Source organism: Lissotriton vulgaris, unplaced genomic scaffold (genome assembly GCF_964263255.1).
Source record: "Lissotriton vulgaris unplaced genomic scaffold, aLisVul1.2 SCAFFOLD_654, whole genome shotgun sequence".
Taxonomy (NCBI): Eukaryota; Metazoa; Chordata; class Amphibia; order Caudata; family Salamandridae; genus Lissotriton; species Lissotriton vulgaris.
The window spans coordinates 550,065-566,694 of NW_028247511.1; the positions used below are offsets into that span (position 1 = coordinate 550,065).

The following is a 16,630-nucleotide window of genomic DNA, read 5'->3' on the forward strand; positions in this document are numbered from 1 at the left end:
GTGGTAACCGCTAGTCCGTCATTGAGAGTGGGCTTACCTCTAGTCCGTCATTGAGAGTGGGGTAACCTTTAGTTCGTCATTGAGAGTGGGGTAACCTCTAGTTCATCATTGAGAGTGGGGTAACCTCTAGTCTGTCATTGAGAGTGTGGTAACCTCGAGTCCGTCATTGAGAGTGTGGTAACCTCTAGTCCGTCATTGAGAGTGTGGTAACCTCTAGTCCGTCTAGTCCGTCATTGAGAGTGGGGTAACCTCTAGTCCATCTAGTCTGTCATTGAGAGCGTGGTAACCGCTAGTCCGTCATTGAGAGTGGGCTTACCTCTAGTCCGTCATTGAGAGTGGGACAGCTGTCTCTCCACTGTCAACACGTTTCCTCTTATCTCATCAGACTTAGCTTTACTAATCTTGTTGTTATGACTGTGCATTTCTCTTCCCAGATTCCTTCTTCTCGATGGTCTCCTCAGCCGTCATTGCCCTTCTAATTCTCCTGGCACTTTTTGTTGTCATAATGATACCAGCAATTTACTTCTTCCATAAGCAACACCAAGAAAAAGGTAAGTGTCTGTATAACGTGTTAAAGACACCAACAAAGACACACTACAGTAATCCTAATGACCCGTAAACAAAAACATAACTACAGATATGAACATCAAGGTCAAGTAAGCATAAACATAATCTTTGTTAACTTAATCTATAATGTTAATCTGCATATGTGCAATATGTATCATTCATTTATTTAGGATTTGTATACAGGGCTACACTACTTCCAGAGATGTGAGTGCACAATATTATCAAACAAACTGAGAGATCACAGCCTCAATAAAATACATTTATCAAGGAAATAAATCAAGGGAGCAATTAACTATTGAAAATATCACAATCAGGAGGGGGCGTGGCTTGGACGCCGAGGAGATGGCGGTGTAGAGCGTCTCTCCTCCCGTCACGGACGTTCATGCAGGCAATTGGAACGTTTGCACAAGCCTGAAACGGCGATGCGACGGCGGATTCACTGACCGGAATACACCGGGAATGTAGTGAGCCAACTCTCGAGGCTGGGGCTGCACCAGAACCGAACTTGCACAGAGCGGGACTCCGGACGTCCCCTGCCGCACCACTGAAGAGGGAGCAACGTAGAGGCGCTGAGAGAGCGTCGCCGCCGAGATATTGCCGAGTGCAACCACGCGGTGGGACTACACAGAACGAAGCAGTGATGTCCTGGAAGACGACGGGGTGTCCGACCCTGGATGCGGACGTGTGAGTAAAGGTCCGATCGGCCATGTGGGGACCCGGGGCTTCTGATACCTTTACCAAGATGGCGGCCGCCACTTTGCCTAACATGAAAATGAGCGCGAATGCCCATTATTGAGTCGGATCCCCATGATGAAAGTCTGAAATACAGTACTGGCACCACTGGGACTGCTAAGAGAATAAGGGGCATATATTCACGATCTGTCAACGAGGGCAACGAGGGATCTATGCATTGGGGCCATATGAATACCATAGGAATGCATTAAGAGGGTATTGCCTGCTCTCAGTCCATGGTGACTTCTCCATGATGCCACGTGCAATCCCTGAGTAACTCTTTGGACGCCTCGCACTTCAAGACCATCCAGGCGACACACCGCAACTACTAGGCGCACCAAGGCTATCTTTCCTTCCGACTTACCTCCACTCTCTTACTTACAACAGCGTGACTGTGTCACTCAAAGCTCCAAAAATAAAACCGCAATGGAGACCAAGGATCAAGGCACCCTAAAAAGGCTCAAATCAGAACATTCGAACCCGGGATCGCCAAACAAGCCAAAGAAAGTCCCCACGGAGGCACTTGATATGATCTTAAATAGGTTGGACGAAGTGAAAGACTTAGCTAAGGTCACCAAGGAGGAAGTGGTGGCGATCCGTCAAGATATTAGGGACACCAACGCGCGCCTGACAGAAACGGAATCCAGGATAAGCCGTTTGGAAGACATCGAAGTCAAAACCTGTGCAGCAATGAAACACCTACACATCTCCTCTGACCAAACTACTAGAAGGCTGGCTGAGTTAGAGGATAGAAATAGAAGAGGGAACCTGCGCATTTTTGGGGTTCCGGAAGGGTCCGAAGATTCTGAAGGGTCGTGCGTCCAGTTTTTGGAATCATGGTTTGCCCAGGCCACGAGTATGACTTTTGCCAATCCTCTAGAATTTGATAGAGCGCACAGAGTGCCCGGAAGAATCACCAAGACGCAAAAAGGTCCTAGGCCCATCGTCTGTAAGCCGTTGCGCTACCAACATGTGGAACAAATACTCGCCTTTGTTCGGAAGCACAATCATATTCTATGGAAGGATGCAAAGATCTACATCTCCCAAGACTATAGTAAGGAGACTGTGGAGATCAGGAAGGCCTTCTTAGCCCTGCGACCACAACTAAAATCGAGGGGATATCAATTTGGCTTTGCGGGCCCGGCGAAATACAGAATAACGATACGCGGCTCGTCTCACTATTTCACAGACCCTATGAAACTCAGACGCATGCTCGAGGATATGGAAGGTCATGACATGGAACGCGACATGGAAACCAACAATCCAGAGAATATGGCGGCCTCGGCTTCAGGCTACAAATGACCATCGTGGGGAGTTGCTGTTTCAGTTGCTTATCTCTGTCCTGATAGGATCACAGGCCTGGTAGGCTTGTCACCTGCCGGATCAGGCTCCATGCTCGCAGTCTTCTTCTGACATTGGAAGTGTTGCCGTGAGTTGTACTATGTTGGAGGGGTTTGGCTCCACATTTTGGGAATTTCTTTGCTCTTCACTTCTTGTTATCGAACTGCTATCGATCTGCTGCTGCTGATCTAACCTTTTGACTTGATTGGATTTGTTCTGTTTGGTATATATTGCCACTAGTTCCGAAGTGGCGTAAATCGGAATGATCTGAATATGTCCATATTTCGGTACACCAATATGTGCCTTTGGTGCAGCTCAGGTATCAGCACGGCCGTGCTGAGATGTTTAGACTAAAGAGAACGCTAGTCGGCAGTTTAGTGCTCTTGTTTTTGCTACTTATCAATATGGAATAGGCCTAGAATCTACTGGCCCTTATGGGTGCCCTGTCGATGGATATGATGCTATAATATCCTATGAAGGTCCTCAGTGTACTTCATGTTGCTTTTATTTGCCGTTCTACTGCTATAACCTCATAGAAGTAATTCAGATTACATCCAGATATCCAGATTGTGCCTTATTGGTAAAATCGCACCGTTTAAATGTCATTACTGCTTACGTGGATGGTTATAGGCATTAAGCATAATTGTTCCAATGTTTATGCTAGATTGGTATGGACGGGAGGGTTACTGCGGTTTTCCTCGCGTCGCCATGCTTCTGCAGTACAGTTGGGGTGGGTGGGGTGGGGGGATATGGGGGAGAGGGGGGGATATGTGTTACGTGCTAGGGTTTGCTTTCTTACTTCCTTTTCTTTTTCTCTTTCCTTTTCCCTCTTCTCTGCTTTTCCTCTCTCTTCTAATCTGTCCCTTTTTTCTTGATTGGACAAGTTGTATCACTCACAGGCTGTATCTGTATAATCATACTCAAATCATCCATGTTTTATCTCTGTGTGCCCAAGTGTCTGCTCATGGTTTTTACCCGTGTTACCTCATATTGCTCAAAACAAGGAGTTCCTCATATAAGGTGCCACGTGGCACATTACTTTTCGGGAGTCATAATGCACTCATGTTACACACACTAGTATAAATGTCACACACCACACTCTCCACTCCACTTGGAACGACCTCACCTGACCAACTGAAAATTCTGTCTATGAATGTTAAAGGTTTGAACCAACCCATAAAAAAACAGAAGATATTAGATTATGTACGCAGGCAGAAAGGAGACATTGTTATGTTGCAGGAAACCAAACTAGACGCCAAACAGTTCTATACTCTACGCAATAAGTTTTATTCGGAGGTCGTGGGGTCAAGTGCACTTGGTAAAAAGAATGGAGTTCTGATATTATTATCAAAAAGATCAAAGATAGAATTACTGTCTTCCTCATCTGACGAAAAGGGGCGCTGGGTCACAGTAAAGCTTGCCAGGGATAACACGGAATTCTTTGTCACTAACATATACGCACCTAACACCAATGATCTAGACTTCTGGCAGGACTTAGTCAAACAGATTGCAACGATACCTGACACGGCAGTACATATACTAGGGGGTGATTTTAACCTTCCATTTGACCCTACCCTAGACAGAGATTCGAAGTGTGTGTTTAAACCGAACAAATCACATAATGCTTTCCTTAAATTGTGCCAGCGGTTTAATCTGGTTGATACGTGGAGATTACAAAACCCTACTGACAGGGACTACACATTTTACTCGTCCCCTCACGATTCATATTCCCGCATTGATTACATCCTCATCACACAAAATGGCATTGCAAGGATAGAAGATACATCAATAGAACCGAGAGTGCTGTCAGACCACTCATGTATCTCTCTATCCATCAGCAACATCAAACCGTCCCCCAAACAAACGTCATGGAGACTTAATGAGGAAATCTTAAATAAAGAACAAAATAAAACTGCCATCCAAATGGCAATCCGTTCGTATTTAGAGATAAACAAGAGAGGGGACACTTCAGACCTTGTGCGTTGGGAAGCTTTGAAAAGTACCTTAAGGGGGGTGTGCATCAAAATCCGTTCAGCAATGAACAGGGATTGCAATGCAAAATTGGAAGCGTTAGAAGCTGAGATAGCTAATCTAGAAAACAGACACCAAAGAACAAGGGATCGGGAGACACTCAATACCATGACCAACAGAAAATATGAATATAACAAGCTGGTGAGCGAAAGAGCAGGAGTGTGGCTAGATAGAAGGCGAAGATTTAAGCTCTGTGAATCTAACAAGGCTGGTAAAAGCCTGGCTGCATACCTAAAGTTCAAAGTGCAGAAAAATACAATTAATATCATAAGGGACTCTGCGGGAGTAGGCCATTCGGATCCCCAAAAAATAACTGAAGTCTTTAAAGACTTCTATGAAGACCTGTATGCTAAGAATGACTCGGTTGCTGAGGACAAAATTCAGGGGTATTTGCAGGAATGTGACCTACCAGTGCTAGGGCCGAAAGAACAACACAGCCTTAATGAACCGGTCTCGGCTACTGAAGTGGAGAAAGCAATCAGGGGGCTGAAATGTGGGAAAGCACCAGGCCCTGATGGCTTTACGGCTAAATTTTACAAAAGTTTCGCCACAGATCTAGTCAAACCTCTTCTGAACCTCTTCCACGAGTTCACGGAGTCAGGTGAAGTGAGAGGCACATTGGCAGAGGCGACTATCGCGGTTCTACCAAAAGATGGCAAGGATCCGTCACTACCCAAAAATTATAGACCGATTTCCCTGATTAACTTAGATTGTAAGTTACTAGCCATGATTTTGTCAGCCCGTTTACAGAAAGTTCTTCCTGCCCTCGTACACCCATCTCAATCGGGTTTCCTAAAACATAGACTGTCTAGCGATAACACCAGAGTACTAGCCCATGCCCTAGAAAAAGCAAAACTTCTAAATACCCCCACGGTAGCAGTCACACTAGATGCTGAAAAAGCCTTTGACAAGGTGGACTGGACCTTCCTTGAGGCAGTTTTACACAAATTTAATCTAGGGAAGACATTCACTAAACTTGTAATGGCTCTGTATGCCGGTCCTACCGCTAAGGTTAGAGCGGGTGGCTCCTTCTCCTCTTCTTTCTGCTTGAAACAGGGAACAAGACAAGGGTGCCCACTATCACCATCTCTGTTCTTACTGGCTATAGAACCCTTTCTATATCATATTCGACATAATGAAGCCATTGCTGGTATCCCGTTTGATGACTGTACTGTAAAATTGACTGCATACGCCGATGATGTGCTGATTTTGACGGAGAAAGCTGATGAGGCTATCCCGGCCTTAATGGACACAATTAATGGGTTTTCTGAAGTCTCAGGGTACAGGCTGAATAAGGACAAAACAGAAGTCAAGCTACTAAACAACATCGGGGGTAAAGACATACTTGGTTCATCTGGCCTCACTTGGCAGCCAAAAGCTTTTAAATACCTGGGCTTAGATTTCGAGAAAGACTTGATAACGACCCTGAAAGTGAATGAGGAATTAACGTTAAAAAAGATCTCTACGTTGTTGGATGGCTGGTCACCCAAATTTTTATCCTGGTGGGGTAGGGCTGAGACTCTCAAAATGATGTGCACACCCCTGGTTAACTACCTGGCTTGCATGCTCCCAATGACTTTTTCGGACGAATTTATCAAAAAAGTGGACAGACTGTTTGGAGAGTTCCTGTGGCAAGGGAAAAAAGCCAGGATATCACTGAAAAAATTGCAACTTGCAAAAGTAAAAGGCGGCCTGGGCCTACCCTCGTTCAGGAACTACCAGACGGCCTTCCTCTGTAAGCAAGGGGCTCTATGGCTGGTTGACTCTGCATCCTATACTCCGGTGTGGTTGTCTATTGAGCGGTCACTAATGGCGGGTGCACCCCTATCGGCTCTCCTCAGCATGGACTTGTCCCATGTCCCCCATTCCAAGTACATTCTATTGAATACCAGAAGGGCGCTTCTCAGACTTGACCAGTCCCATAAAACTAATTTGGTGATGAAGAAATCCACCCTACTCTCGTTATGGCATAACCCTATGTTTCGAATAGAGGGGAAAACTCTCTACTGGGAACTGTGGGCCACATGTGGTATCCATATGGTAATTGACCTTTATGAAAATGGCAGGCCCCTACCCTTCTCGACACTGCAAGAGAAATTCAATTTGCCACCCATAGAATTCTATCAATTCCTGAAACTGAAAGCCGCCATCTCTAAGCGTGCCCTTACTACAGACTTACCCTGGCTGCTGACCCGTCTCCGAATACTGTACCATGCTGACCACTTTGTGTCCAGAATATATAAATTGCTTCTCCCCCTGCCCAAGAAACCACATAAGCTAACGGAAAGCAAGTGGGAGTCGGAACCTAACTCGACAGGTATACCAATAGATTGGGAGGTAATACACAACACTGCATTGTCAAATAAGATATCCCCGATTCTATGTCAAACGAAATACATGTTGCTGAACAGAGTGTTCTGGACCCCTCAGAAACTGTTTAAATGTAAACTGAGGGATACGCCTACATGCTGGAACTGCCAGGAAGCTCCTGGAGACCTGGCGCACATGCTTTTTGATTGTTCTTTATTGAGGTCATTTTGGAATAAAATATTTGCATATATTCATCGAATATTTGGCATCACACCTGTACAAGAATTTGTATATGTCATTTTGGGACCCTTAGAAACACAACTACCTGACATCCATGACCGACAACTGCTAGACGTCATGTTAACATTGGGGTGCAAGGTCATCCTGTATAAATGGAAAAACTTTGCTGAAGTCAACTTTAAAATATGGTTGGAATGGCTTTCCTTCTTGAGAGGGGCGGATAATCCAGCACTGCAGTCAGCCACATGGAAGCCTTCGAACAAAAGACTGTGGTCCTCCTTAGATGCGTCATCCTCACACTTTGACCCCCCATGATACACATTTTAACGGACTGTTTGTCTATATAGAATGTTTTACTGTGTCCTTGTTACCGCCTACACTGCGACCCATGCCTCTGTAAATCGATTGCTATTGATGATTTGATGCACCTGTCCCCTCTCTCTCTTTTTTCTCTTTTTCCTTCTTTCTCTCTCCTTTCCTCTTTCCTTTCCCCCTTTTCTCTTTGTTCATTTCATTTGATTTGATTATTGATTACTGTAAGAGTCCTTGTGCCATCACTACATCCATCTACGCATTGGAAGACTTATTGTATTGTCTTTGTTTTCAATTTTCTCCAATCTTCAATAAAAAAGATTTGAAATAAAAAAAAGAAAATATCACAATCAACATGAAAATGGAGTGAGGAGATAGAGTAGTGGGAAAATAACAGACAGGAGGGAAATACACTGAACGAAAAAAAGGGGAGGGGCTTAGGTGAAAAAAGAGGGATGTGTCTGTCAAAAGCTAAATATTGTCCTTCACCTGTTTAGAGGGTAGAGTAGCATTGCAACCCCATTAATAATATTTATGCTGCAATATAAACTTGTGTATGTAAATGGGGTCTCGGGCTCAAATACAGTGGTTCCTAGTAAAAAAGGTGTGTTTCCTTTTTGAGTGAATTTACCTTTTGTGTGCACAACTAGAATTCACAAAAAGATTCCTGGCAGGTGAAAATCCATTTAGAGCGGCAGTGATCGCTGCCAGTAGTGTATAGATTTATGTTGCTGTTAATACCTCTCAGGGGGTGTGAGGTTGTAGAAATTAAAAAATCCACTTCTCTGGGGTTCCACCGATACTTAGTCCATTCAAACCAATAATAAAGAATTTGGCACAGAAGCTGAAAATATAAAATAACATTTTTATTAAACCCAAATGAGTGAGACTACGTCACACAGACGCCTTGGCAACTGAATGAGGCAGTCTGCTAGAATGATCTCACTTCACATATTATATACTCTTTATCCTGCCCCAGGCATGTAAGGGAGTTGTATCAGTTAACTTTTTATTACATTCCTAAACAAATGGAAAATCTGGAGTGTCAGCAGGTGAGTAGCCTTTAGGGTTTTAGCAGGATATGGGCAAAACATTATAATTACATAGTTCACAAAGGTTAATCTGATTTAGATGGCACTGCAGGGCATGGCATGATTACTTGTACAGTATCCCAACCCAAAAGTCAATCATTAAGAATGTCCCAAATTCAACCTCCAAAAGCCGGACAAACCTATAATTGAAAGCATAACCCATATAATGAAGAAACATAAAAAGAAACAGTAACAGATGATGAACAAGATAAGGCATGTGCAAGGAAACTAAAAGTTAACGATGTCCTGAACATTGAATGGCAATCTCAGACAAAGATCGATCAGGGAAATTGGCTTTGCGAGATCAGTTTCAGGTGAAGAGGTCAGTTTCTTACAGTTCATTTCAGAGTCAAAAAGAAACCTTAGTTAATGTATACATGAACTAAGAAGGCCAGGCCACTTTATTCGTCAGGCTACCTTCACAGACCTACGTGAGGGCAACACAAAATTGTGGCACAGAACAAAATGGAGTCAGACTCGAGAATTATAGAACCTCAGACCCTCCTTTTGCCATTACGTAGGTAATAACCTAAGACTCATGTTAATCTAAATCTAGGTCAACATCGATATTCATTAGGTCGTCAAGGTGTTGCTGTAACATCATCTTATTATTCTCTACTTCTCTCGGGACAGGTCTCTGAACACACATAGTAGCACAAAGACTCACTTCTGGTGGACCATTTTTGGATGCTAGAGGCGGAGCCACTTCCTCTTCCATGGCAATTCAGTCAAATGAGAACTTAATTAACATTTACTTTATACAATTGCACTGGAATCGCTTGTGCAACCACAACTATGCCCAGAGTCCGTTCAAAGCCTCTCTGGCAGGCTTCTATCGTCCATCAAATCTGCTTCGATTGTTGCATGGGCCTCTCGATTCAGGCCTTCCATGAAAATAGTGCTTCTCAGTATCTGTTGGAGTGCCCTCCTGGCACTCACAGCTCACTCGAAAGTCTCAATGTCTCAATGCAGTGCACCAGTATCTCTCCTCTGCGGCAAACACTACAGAAAGTGTGCTCTTCATTGATCATGGGCACAGATCATCTCGTGCAGACCTGGGTCTACATTCTCAAGCTCCAACACTCATTATTCAGTGTTAGAGGACGCTCAGGCTGCTCTTTCATGGGCACCATAATGTAGTGCCTTTTGCCAATCTTGGATCCTCCGGTGCACTGCCCTTCCGTTGGAGCAAAGAAAAAAAGGGGACGTGCGTGGCCAAAACTCAGGCCAAGGGGCTCAAGGGACTGTACACTGTCAGAGGTTACCAGCACATGACAGGTAGCTTTTGCTCTTTTGCACTGAAACTCTGGTTCTGTGGCAAAACCAGATCCTTCTTCTTCTCTGATGTTCAACGCCTTCTGATGAAGCAAGCACAATGCTCTGGAGATGCAGTTGATGAAGCACTTTCTGGGTGTTGGGACTGTAGGGCCTCTCATCTGTAGTTGACACTGATGAGAATTAGGATTCGTCTTGATCACCGTTCTGCAGGGTATCATTCTTCCTTTGACTCTGGAAGATCCCGCAGAACCTAGTGATGTAGGAAATTGTGACACAGTTGTTAGTTTCCTTCAAATTAGTCCAAAAACAGTTCAATGTATTTAACAAGGGGACTGCAAGTAGGTGGCCTGCAATCTTCAAAGGAGTGGCCATACGCCATGGGACTATTGTGATCTAAAATACACTGTCATTCTCATAGAATACAAAGACAAAGACAGTAGGCAAAACAGTGACTCTAGCCTCTTCAATTGGGTTTCCATATGAGAGCATATCCTCTACCATCAAAGGGTAGATAATTACATGAGAATTCTATATGAATGGATGTCCTCACACATAGTGACATCGTCTAATGGGGTAAAAAAAATTCTTTCTTAATGATTAAGTCTAAGTGTTCCTAAATTCCTTATCTAGAACTCCTCAAAAGCGAAATCACATAATACAGATTATCAGGGACATGTAGATACCTCCTTTTTAATAATTGTGCATCAGGCGCACTATGCAATACAAAGGCTAATGATCAAAATGTGGAAACAAAAGACAAGAACTAGAGAGTCCTGGTCTTTCCATTATTAAAACACATCTGGTCTATCAAAAAATTAAAGCAGCAGAAAAAAAAAGAGAAACTGAAAACCAAATTAGAATAGGCATTGAATTTGTCATATTCAAAAAAATAAACATAAGGTATCTCCTATTGAGATGGAAAACTTGTCTTACTATAATATTAAGTCAGTTAACCAGTCTATTACTACCCTGACAGTCAGACTGGAAAACATCGAAGTAGGCCTAAAGAAAACTCTTGAAAACCAGTCCGGTCATACAAAAGGGAATTATACATAATGTGGGGGTCCCTGGTACATCACTGCAGTCTGGAAGTGTGAACCTGAACAATACACCAATTATAAAAAATGGGCTGACTGGTGAAAAGAATACGGAAAAGGAAATGGGAGTAGGACACAGCTAAAATGCCCAATAACTAGGCACAATGCAACATCAGTCAGGGGAGAAGCGGCAAAAGAAAAATCTATAGGAAGAACAAGAAATTACTCGAGTGATAGTCAAGTTTGTGACATAATACCAAGAGTATGGGTGATACACAAAAGTCACAATAGTACACAAATTTTAACTCTACCGCTGGCCTCTACACCATTTACGGTAATCTCAGCTAATGGTCCAGTTCCTTCTTCAAGGGAAAAAATTAAAAGTTTAGGTCACCTTTAGCAAGAGCCACAAATCTATAATTTCATCCTTAGGTCCAATCAAGGAAACATAAATCTAGGGCTGCCTGTTCCTTGAGGGAAAGGGCAGTCATAGCTAACTGCAGGAGACACAATTTGATCCTGTATATCTCTTTTATTTTTCTTCAATATTATATAGCCAAATTTGACATACACTGGTGAAGTGTTGTCTGCTTGTTCACAGCATGAAAAATCATATCTGTGAAATTTAATATCAGCGCAAATTTACCAACTGTTGTGCAGCGATATGCATCGTCATGAAAAATCCCTTCACAACACAGGGGAACTTGTAATAGTATCAAAAGCAACAATATAAAACAAAAACATGCAATAACCTAAAAAACACACACATGCCAAGCCATCAGATATACGCGCTGTATATCAAGCACAAAAAGCTTAGACAAAGTACAATAGCATATGTAAATAAGCGGTAACACACAACACCATTGCATGCACTTTATGCACTGTGAACCTGCAGCCCAAAACCCAATATTCTGGCCTGCTTAATTTGTCAGGCTTAAAATCGAAATTACACCAAAATTACTTTCTTTTACTTTTCTTGCCCTCCATTTGGCAGCAGATCACCAGTCAGTGGAGATCAGCTGTCAAATACAACTTACTGTGTCGCTTCTGACACACCGGACCAGCAGGAACAATTCATAAAAGGATAAATTGCAAAATCATGAAAAAATGCACGAACATTTCTTTTCAAAGAAGTCATAATAAAAAAAAAACATCTTTTTTTCAACATACTGCTGATACTGCACATAACACACAAAATATCAACTGTAACCAACCATCTTTTGTAAACATGCTAAACCACCTTAATTTTGACTGTCCAAAAATAAAACTCTTTCACAGACACTCTGCGTGTCCCGTGCGCTAACCCCCTTTAAGGCCTTGCTATTTTTGCAATGCTGGTCAGAAATGCACTTCTCGGAGACAAAGCCCTAATGTAATAGGCTGCAGATGTCAACGTGAAAGCCTCGCAATGTGCAAGCTTTAATTTCTGTTTGTCAGAGAAGCTTTTACAAGCAGCGATTTCTCTATCTGTTTTCACTTACTTCTAAACCCCCATCTCACTGACCTTAAGGTCAAAATCCGCCTCGCGCGCTCCGCGCTCCTCAGCCCCCTTCTCTATTCCCTCACTTGAGCTGACAAAGACAAAAAGCCTTCCTAACTCTTTCTAACTTGCAATAACCAACCCTATCCAAAACCACATACCATATATATCACTCCCTTTAGGGGCCACAATCCACTCCTATTCCCAGACTCAAAAACATCTACTGTGAATAATTCACAGACATCAACAACACAACATACCAGCTTTAGAACAAATCCTTGTTACCACCCTATGCAATGGTACTCATTTCATCAACCTTAAATGGATGAACGTCTCAGTAGGCCCAGCTAAAGTTAGAACCTTCAACCCTGATATTAAACACAAACCTCTGCACCGGGCGCATTGGCTCACTGAGCCACTAAAAGCAACCTCAAATGGTAACAACCTGCAAGTTTGCATTATACACAAATGTATGCATTTACTGAAGCCTGAGACACTTTAAAAGCTACTCTAAATGAAAAAAAATGCTGCCTAAATAGTGCCCTCACCCAATTTCGACTTTGCCACCTGGGGAACTTAAAAATAAATATCCTATAATTGTGCTACATATTAATCATCCTCAGAATGTTCTTTACAGATTGCAGAGATTAGACATTAGACATATCTCATGTAAATCCTTAGAAAAATGAGTTTTTACGCCTGCGCCAAGTGAAAACCCACATGTTAATGTCCTGATTATGCAGTAACAAACAACTTAAATTAAATTCTAATGCTAGGAGGTCATAGTATGAGTATTAAGCTTTATAAATATTAAAAAACGAATTTAGAAGCAGTTATTTTTAATAATTATTTTTCCTAATTAATAATAATTTTTACTAAACCCAATCATTTTTGATAATTCCACATATAAAAGCAAGCTGCATCCCTTGCCTATCATTTTTAGACGCATTCATTTATGAGCCTAAGCACAGAAGCCTAACTGAAAACATGACAGATTTTCGCGCCACATTTTTCTTTTTAAAAGGACAATTATCCTTTAGCAACAGAACCAAGAATATGCTTAAAGAGAGGAAAACGGCAATTGAAATGTCTTCCTGTGATACAAAATAATGAACCTTATTTTTGTAACCCTGTAAAACACTATTCTGAAATGCAAAGTTCCAACCGTGATTAGCTAACGGCTAAGTCCTGGCTAAATAAACATTCCGATGTTATTCATGGCCTTCAAAAAAACAACATCTGCTTCCTTAACGGCAGTAAGAGCCCTGCACAGTGTTGAAACCTGAGCACGGTGGCAGTCTTACTTAAAACAGACATTTCAAGTTTTAAAATGCGTGTGCAATAAGATGCAGTTAAATTTAGCAAAGATTCACTTTAGCTGAAGTGTTTTCCTGTTTACATGTAATACAATGAATGTAAGTAAAAAATGCTATAAATTTGTTTTTCTACAAAACACACTATTTGTTTTTGAGGCCTTTTATATTCCTAGTGAATGTGAATTTTAATGTTATCTATTTTAAGCATTTAACATTTTGTACATATGCGTTTTTACTTAGTCTATAAATTAAATAGCAACATATTGCTATTTTAGCATATCACATGGTAAATTGCTAGATTTTTATTTAATTTCTACTTAATATAATTAATCTGACATTTTACTTACTAGACTGAAAACATCAAAAAACCCACAAACACACATTGAGCTCATTTCACACATAAACAGAAAGGGTTCAAACACTCAGGACACATAATACAGTGCTTCAGCCATTTGTTTCATAAATTGCACCATCGCTATTCACTTACAGAAGTTACACTTATGGGAAAAACCACATAGACATTTAAACACACATTTAACCCACAGATCAACATATAGGACTGAAACAAAGAACAGCCCAGAGACTGTACTTAAACCAAACCATTTGTAAATACTAGTTGTAAGTCATATTTACAAGAAACGCTTCTCAATAGTGTTCCAAAAGACTGCAAAAAAAAAACAGTCCAACAGACTGCTGTGTGTCCAAGAAGCCAAAATACACTCAATTCACTAGTTTTGGCTGGCAGAGCACCAGAAATCGCTCTGCATATCTCCATTCATAAAATTGCACAGAACTGAGGATCCTTGTATGTATTATGTCCATATTTTAATTCCCTGGGGATACAAAATCACCAAGGAAGAAATATGTTTCTATACCTAAACCTATTTAAGTATTCCCTCTAGGGGAGCTAGCTAATTTTAATTCACATCTCACTATGGTACCTTCCAAAAAGCAACACATTCTGTGATGTGAGTTTGAAAACAGGCATGCCAAAAATATTGCAGAATATACAATATTATACCCAAAGTAGTGCCTAAAGTACTCTTCGTACGTGCACCGTTCAACAAAACCAGATAGAGAAAAATCTCCTCATTACCTGCCTACACATATTGCAATTCGCATATACAAACCTATACAAATCCAAAGTTGGCCAACACAAATTCCAAAATTACAAAGCTATACCAAACAAATGGTTGTCCAAATTCTAACTGCCAAGTTCTAAATGACCTAACGGTCTTTTTTTTAAATACTCAAGCCAAAAAGGTTCTCAGTCAGGAGTGACATCATGTGGAGGATCAAAATCAGGAAGATCAGAAATATACTGGGCTGCAGAGACAAAGAATCCCCAGAACCTCCGTGCACAGAGTAACTCCTTAGTAGAGTCCTGTCCTGTCCTCCTCAGTAGATTTCTGTCTTCTGACAAGATCACTCCCTCAGATAGCCACTTCTCTGATGAGGCCCGCGTTGGCCGCGCCATTTGTAGAAATTAAAAAATCCACTTCTCAGGGATTCCACTGATACTTAGTCCATTCAAACCAATAATAAAGAATTTGGCACAGAAGCTGAAAATATAAAAGAACATTTTTATTAAACTCAAATGAGTGAGACTACATCACACAGAAGCCTTGGCAACTGAATGAGGCAGTCTGCTAGAATGATCTCACTTCACATATTATATACTCTTTATCCTGCCCCAGGCATGTAAGGGAGTTGTATCAGTTAACTTTGTATTACATTCCGAAACAAATGGAAAATCTGGAGTGTCAGCAGGTGAGTAGCTTTAGGGTTTTAGCAGGATATGGGCAAAACATTATAATTACATAGTTCACAAAGTTTAATCTGATTTAGATGGCACTGCAGGGCATGGCATGATTACATGTACAGTATCCTAACCCAAAAGTCAATCATTAAGAATGTCCCAAATTCAACCTCCAAAAGCCGGACAAACCTATAATTGAAAGCATAACCCATGTAATAAAAAAACATAAAAAGAAACAGTAACAGATGATGAACAAGATAAGGCATGTGCAAGGAAACTAAAAGTTAACAATGTCCTGAACATTGATTGGCAATCTCAGACAAAGATCGATCAGGGAAATTGGCTTTGCGAGATCAGTTTCAGGTGAAGAGGTCAGTTTCTTACAGTTCATTTCAGAGTCAAAAAGAAACCTTAGCTAATGTATACATGAACTAAGAAGGCCAGGCCACTTTATTCGTCAGGCTACCTTCACAGGCCTATGTGAGGGCAGCACAAAATTGTGGCACAGAAAAAAATGGAGTCAGACTCGAGAATTACAGAACCGCAAGGTGGAGATGATTGACTCGGGGGCCAGGTGCCATGGGATCCTCTGTGGCACTAAAGAGGCATGCTTGGCTGCATTCTACAGGTTTCTCAGCTGCTCTCTAGGCCATCTTAATGGACATGACATTTGATAGTTTGTGCCTTTTTGTGGACAAGCAGATTCAGCTCCAGAACGTTTGAAGATGGGTAGTACAACTGTCCGGCCTTTGTGTCTTGCCTCTCCTACCTACAAATTTCACAGGCAGAAGCAGAAGTTTCAAGTATACTTCAAGGAACTTCTTTTTTGTCAGCCCTTCCAGCGCATCCTGCAGCCTAATCCATTTCTTGGGCAAATTAGAGGCCACAGCGGACCTAAGGGTAGACGGGCCCAGCAACACTGCTCCTCCCCCTCATACTATTCCGCACCACCTGGAGAGCCGCTTTAATTTGCCTCTAAGGGACCACATTCAGCTGGGTGGAGGGAGGGTATCATCCTTTCTATGGGTCTTGAAACCCATAACAATGAACCAGTAAGTTTTACAAATTGTAAGAAGGGGATATGCTCTACCCATATGCCGGCCACTCCTCAGATCTATTCCCCTCATTTAATTCTT

At 41.9% G+C, this 16,630-nt stretch overlaps 1 protein-coding gene across 2 annotated transcripts in view; it reads left to right on the forward strand.

The window, feature by feature from the left end:
• The window catches only part of LOC147665156 (butyrophilin subfamily 1 member A1-like), a 140,021-nt gene that overhangs the window by 78,511 nt on the left and 44,880 nt on the right, over nt 1-16,630 (forward strand). For both annotated transcript variants that reach the window (XM_086949726.1, XM_086949725.1), the window contains exon 5: nt 435-551. In XM_086949726.1, the coding sequence (XP_086805852.1) occupies nt 435-551 (117 nt within the window). The remainder of the gene's footprint in view (nt 1-434; nt 552-16,630) is intronic.